The following is a 6,175-nucleotide window of genomic DNA, read 5'->3' as shown; positions in this document are numbered from 1 at the left end:
GTGAAATGTTGCTGCCAGCTCCAAGATTATGCTAGATACAAATTACGAAAATTACTACAGCAATTACACAATAAGTACCCTTTCTATACAGTATGGTGGTTTGGGACTGTACTGTCCTCCTGCCAGCGAGGGGCAGCAGTGAGCTCAACGCACCCAGCCTGCTGGAAGTTAGCGGCAGCATACTGCTCTTCTCTCTGGAAGGTGTGAATACTGAGGATTAATTATTTTATTGTAGCCTACTGCCAGAAGTGGGCCTATGTTTCAGAGAGGGACGTTTTACAGAATACCCTGGCACGAAGTAAGGTTGGGGAGGGAGATAGCACTATCAGGAATATTCAGGGGGTTTGTGTTGGACTATTTTCTGTTATCAATATTAATCTGAGATTCGTTTTTAGCCACATTCCAGACCAGTGGGTGGAGGTAATGAACCGGAAGCTGTTTACCAGCCGGCAGTAAACCAACCGAAGAAGAAGAAGCCATGGAAGCAGAGAGAGAGCAGCTCTGAGCACGTAGACAAGCTGAATCAAGCCGGTTTCCCGTAAGTGATTATATTATTTACACATGACTTTCGGCGTTTGCATCTGTTAACTTTGGCAGCTAGCTGCGATGCAATGAAGGGTCACAGGCTTCATGAAACGTTTAGCTAAGGTTTGGCGTCAAGTCAAGGTTAGCTAGCTTCTCTACTCAAGTGAGGCAGCCGTCCGGGTTAGGGTTAGCACGGGGTTAGGGTTAGGGTTAGCACGGTTTAAGGGTTAGCACGGCAACACTCAGGACGGGGTTAGGGTTAGCACGACAACACTCAGGACGGGGTTAGGGTTAGCACGACAACACTCAGGACGGGGTTAGGGTTAGCACGGCAACACTCAGGACGGGGTTAGGGTTAGCACGGCAACACTCAGGACGGGGTTAGGGTTAGCACGACACACTCAGGACGGGGTTAGGGTTAGCACGGCAACACTCAGGACGGGGTTAGGGTTAGCACGGCAACACTCAGGACGGGGTTAGGGTTAGGGTTAGCACGACACACTCAGGACGGGGTTAGGGTTAGCACGGCAACACTCAGGACGGGGTTAGGGTTAGGGTTAGCACGTCACACTCAGGACGGGGTTAGGGTTAGCACGGCACACTCAGGACGGGGTTAGGGTTAGCACGTCAACACTCAGGACGGGGTTAGGGTTAGGGTTAGCACGTCAACACTCAGGACGGGGTTAGGGTTAGCACGTCAACACTCAGGACGGGGTTAGGGTTAGGGTTAGCACGTCACACTCAGGACGGGGTTAGGGTTAGCACGACAACACTCAGGACGGGGTTAGGGTTAGCACGACAACACTCAGGACGGGGTTAGGGTTAGCACGTCAACACTCAGGACGGGGTTAGGGTTAGCACGTCAACACTCAGGACGGGGTTAGGGTTAGCACGGCAACACTCAGGACGGGGTTAGGGTTAGCACGTCACACTCAGGACGGGGTTAGGGTTAGCACGACAACACTCAGGACGGGGTTAGGGTTAGCACGACAACACTCAGGACGGGGTTAGGGTTAGCACGTCAACACTCAGGACGGCTAACTGCACTGCAGCTAACTGAGCTAGCTATGCTATGCTAGCTCATAGTTAAACCACTTACCTAACCCTCCCCTTCTTAACCCTAACCCTAACCCCAACCCTGACCCTAACCCTAACCCTGACCCTGACCCTGCACTGAGACCTGTTGACTTGTGAAGCTGTCTCTCTCTACATCTCTAACATGTCTGCTCCTATAGTCTACACCTAACATGTCTGCTCCTATAGTCTACACCTAACATGTCTGCTCCTATAGTCTACACCTAACATGTCTGCTCCTATAGTCTACACCTAGCATGTCTGCTCCTATAGTCTACACCTAACATGTCTGCTCCTATAGTCTACACCTAACATGTCTGCTCCTATAGTCTACACCTAACATGTCTGCTCCTATAGTCTACACCTAACATGTCTGCTCCTATAGTCTACACCTAACATGTCTGCTCCTATAGTCTACAGCTAACATGTCTGCTCCTATAGTCTACACCTAGCATGTCTGCTTCTATAGTCTACACCTAGCATGTCTGCTTCTATAGTCTACACCTAACATGTCTGCTCCTATAGTCTACACCTAGCATGTCTGCTCCTATAGTCTACACCTAACATGTCTGCTCCTATAGTCTACACCTAACAGAGAACAAGAGACATACTTCTCCAGCACAGTGTTGTTGGGAGGCAGAGGAGCACGATGTTCAGTAAAGGTGAAGCTTGTTGAGCTGCACAGCGTGTGGTTTTTGTTTGACCAGAGAGGATATCCTCAGTCAGGTCATGTTGTTCTCTTGTGTTCAGGGGTGCTGCGCCTGCGATGGACGGGCGGTCCAGGCTGCAGGAGCGTATCCGCACGGCCCAGGAGCTGCTGGAGCGCGTGGACCTGCTCTGCCAGCGCCAGGCGCGCAGCGTGGAGGGCCGGGCCAAGCTGTGCAGCAAGCTGCGCGCCGAGCTCAAGTTCCTCACCAAGGTGGACGCCGGTAAAGTTCTGATCAAAGAGTCCCACCTCCAGAGCACCAATCTGACCCACCTCAAGGCCATCGTGGAGTCGGCCGAGAGCCTGGAGGGAGTGGTGAGCGTCCTGCATGTCTTCGCTTATGACGACCCCGACGGCGTGAAGCAGTCCCTGGTGGTAGACGTCGTAGCTAACGGTGGGCACACCTGGGTCAAGGCCATCGGGCGCAAAGCAGAGGCCTTACATAACATCTGGCAGGGTCGCGGGCAGTACGGTGACAAGAGCGTGGTGCACCAAGCAGAGGACTTCATCCAGGCCAGCCACCAGCAGCCTGTCCAGTACAGCAACCCCCACATCATCTTTGCTTTCTACAACGGTGTGTCCAGCCCCATGGCCGACCGGCTGCGGGAGAGGGGCATCGCGGTGCGCGGGGACATCGTGGCGGTGAACTCGCTGTGGACGCAGGAGGACGGACGTGGGGAGGCCGGAGACCGGGAGGCGGCTGACAGTAAAGGAGCGGAGAGTGAGGTCATCGAGGACGAAGACGAGCATGTCCATGAATGTGATTTCACTGACGACGACGACGACGACACTGAACACACCAGAGTGGACAGGGACACCATCGTGGCCAGCTTGGCCTTCCCAACGGAGGTGAAAGTGGACGTGTGTAAACGGGCCAACCTGGACATCACGACCCTCATCACCTACGTGTCGTCGCTCAGCCACGGCCGCTGCCGCTTTGCCTTCAAGGAGCCGGTTCTGACGGAGCAGGCGGCCCAAGAGAGGCGGGAGAAGGTTCTCCCGGGTCTGGACGGGTTCATGCAGGACAAGGAGCTGTACGCCTGCCACTCCGCCGTGCAGGACTTCCGGGTCATCCTGGACACACTGGGCGGGCCTGGCGAGAAGGCCCGTGCAGAGGAGCTCCTGGCCCGGCTACGCGTGGTGCCCGACCAGCCCTCGGAGCGCACGCAGCGCCTCACCACCAGCTCCAAGGTCAACCGCCGCTCCCTCATGATCTTCGGCACGGGAGACTCCCTGCGGGCCGTCACCATGACGGCCAACAGCGGCTTCGTGAGAGCAGCAGCCAATCAGGGCGTACGTTACAGTGTGTTCATTCACCTGCCCAGGGCGCTCACGGAAGGTAAGGAGTGGAGGGCCACGCCCGTCTGAGAGGAGCTGAGCCCACAGACCAAGGCTAGCGGGGAGAAAGAAGAGGAAGATGGCTGCAAGCTTGAAAGTAGGAGAGGAGACACGTTGAAATAAGAGTTTATTTTGGTCGGGACATGGTCTGGAAAGCGTGGAACACAGTTCACAGGGTGATGTGATGGCCAGAGATGAGGAGATGCTAACATTAATATCAGAAAACATATATAATATTACTGGGGCTTTATTGTTCAAATAATTCACTACAGTGCAAAGGACATTCTGCTAAAAGCATTATCATAATGATAATTATAACATTTGTTCAAATAGACTTTGTTTTTTCATCAACTTCAGGCCTGATTGAGATTTGATTTAGAATGTATCACATCTATTTGCAAGGCTGTTAATACCAATAACTGATTTATTTATTTTTTTGCTTTGAGAATGTGCTACCAGTGAAATGCATGTTTTCTGTATTGAAAGTCAGAAATGATGTGAATAAACCATCGAAAAAGACGTGTATTACCCTCAAATATTAACAAATGTTAAATATTCTGTTTAATGTAATTATTAACATTGCTAACGTGAGTCGAGTGGCTGGTGCATTGTTAGTGCTCATGTAAACATGAGGGTCGTGGTTTCACTGCTATGTTTTGTTGACAAATGCCTGCATAGCTTTAAGATATAATATGTTGTATGTGGATTATTTCCCCCATCTAGTGTCTAAAGATAAGAACTGCAACAACACAACGTATTGGTTGCCCAAATGCCAGAGAATGCACTGTTTCAGTCATACTGTGATAAGATCTTCACTGAGAGGAACATAACGTTACACTAATCAGTAATCACAATCAAGTATTTCAGAGTGCCATGTAATGAGTTATGTTAGATGCTGTAGTGTGGAGATAACGTTAGGTCTGGCTATGCAGATTCCAAGAAAGATAACGATAGCTAGTTAGCTAGCTTACTGGTCTAGTAGAAAAGTAGCAACTTTATCCCATGAAACTCCATAAACTCCGTCCAACGAGCAAAGGCCCGATATTTATCAGACTTCTGCTTCTTCTTCGGTCACTGAGCTTTTTAGATTCGTATCGCACAGTTCGCCGGGGCTCAGAAGCAGGACGACGAAACTGCCATTTTACGAAACATTTAGCTGAAAAGAGTGAGCGGAAGTGGACGGAAAAGCTGCCGTTTTATAGTCGCACACACACTAACCAACATCTATAATGCTGCTAATTCATGGAAGTATAACGTTAGCTGTCTTCTGCTAATCTCACAGTGGTGAAGCTAGAACCTGGCAACCCAGCGCACAGTACCAACGCTGTGATACTATTGGCTGGTATGATATCAACAGAGTGTCATTGTCGGGCCGTCAAAACTTCATAATGTAATAATTTCTGAAAAAATATCATTTTTTATGGAAAAGCAATACTTTTACTCTGCAGCCTTCGCAAAGCCCTATGGATGTATTCTTTTTGAAAAAATGTGAATCCACATATAACATATACTTAAGGAATCATCACAACAAAAAATAACTATTACAACTTTGTAGATCATCAGGGGTTGTGATCTGTGCTAGCCTTCCCGAAGAACATTCATATTGGGAAATATTTTGAGTTTTCAGTTTCCTAAAACTAGTTTTTACAATTGTCTTATTGAGTCAGTGTCTTTGGAAAATTGCAAGTGAAAATGAAGCCGCCAGTGACAATGAGACAGTCCTCCAGATACGCCCCATTCAAACTGGCAGACGAGGTAAGTCTACCGCCTGCTTGTCAGTCCCCTCTGTCAGTCTCTCTCTGTCTGTCTGTCCCCTCTGTCTCCCACCGTCTGTCAGTCCCCTCTGTCAGTCCCCTCTGTCTGTCAGTCCCCTCTGTCTGTCAGTCCCCTCTGTCAGTCAGTCCCCTCTGTCTGTCAGTCCCCTCTGTCTGTCAGTCCCCTCTGTCTGTCAGTCCCCTCTGTCTGTCAGTCCCCTCTGTCAGTCAGTCCCCTCTGTCTGTCTCCCCCTCTGTCAGTCTCCCACCGTCTGTCAGTCCCCTCTGTCTGTCAGTCCCCTCTGTCTGTCAGTCTCCCACCGTCTGTCAGTCCCCTCTGTCTGTCTCCCACCGTCTGTCAGTCCCCTCTGTCTGTCTCCCACCGTCTGTCAGTCCCCTCTGTCTGTCTCCCACCGTCTGTCAGTCCCCTCTGTCTCCCACCGTCTGTCGGTACCCTCTGTCTGTCTCCCACCGTCTGTCAGTCCCCTCTGTCTGTCTCCCACCGTCTGTCAGTACCCTCTGTCTGTCAGTCTTCCCTCTGTCTGTCAGTCCCCTCTGTCTGTCTCCCACCGTCTGTCAGTCTTTGCCTCTGTCAGCCAGTCTGCTCACTCAGCCTTCAGACAGACCCTCTGCTGTGTCTGCCACAGTCTGTCTTGTCCAGGTTGCTGAAGTCATCAACTTTTCAACCATACTGGAGCGTCTTGTCTGCTAGCGTTGCTCGTACTAATCACTCAAATGCTGATACACATCACAGAGCAAGTTCAAATTCTACCTCACC

General features: G+C 50.7%; 1 protein-coding gene across 1 annotated transcript; it reads left to right on the top strand.

Annotated features, from left to right (window-relative positions):
- The first annotated feature begins 469 nt into the window (after window positions 1–469).
- cUnh7orf25 (chromosome Un C7orf25 homolog) lies at window positions 470–4,089 on the top strand. The gene is made up of 2 exons (XM_084457842.1): window positions 470–538; window positions 2,350–4,089. Exon 2 carries the CDS (start codon window positions 2,366–2,368, stop codon window positions 3,671–3,673), a length of 1,308 nt encoding a protein of 435 aa, XP_084313968.1. The 5' UTR covers window positions 470–538; window positions 2,350–2,365; the 3' UTR covers window positions 3,674–4,089.
- Window positions 4,090–6,175: the final 2,086 nt, after the last annotated feature.

The sequence above is a fragment of the Borostomias antarcticus genome, assembly GCF_949987555.1.
Source record: "Borostomias antarcticus genome assembly, chromosome: 24".
Lineage (NCBI taxonomy): Eukaryota > Metazoa > Chordata > Actinopteri > Stomiiformes > Stomiidae > Borostomias > Borostomias antarcticus.
Note: the sequence above shows the minus strand (reverse complement) of the source record. Positions and strands in the feature narration are given on the sequence as shown.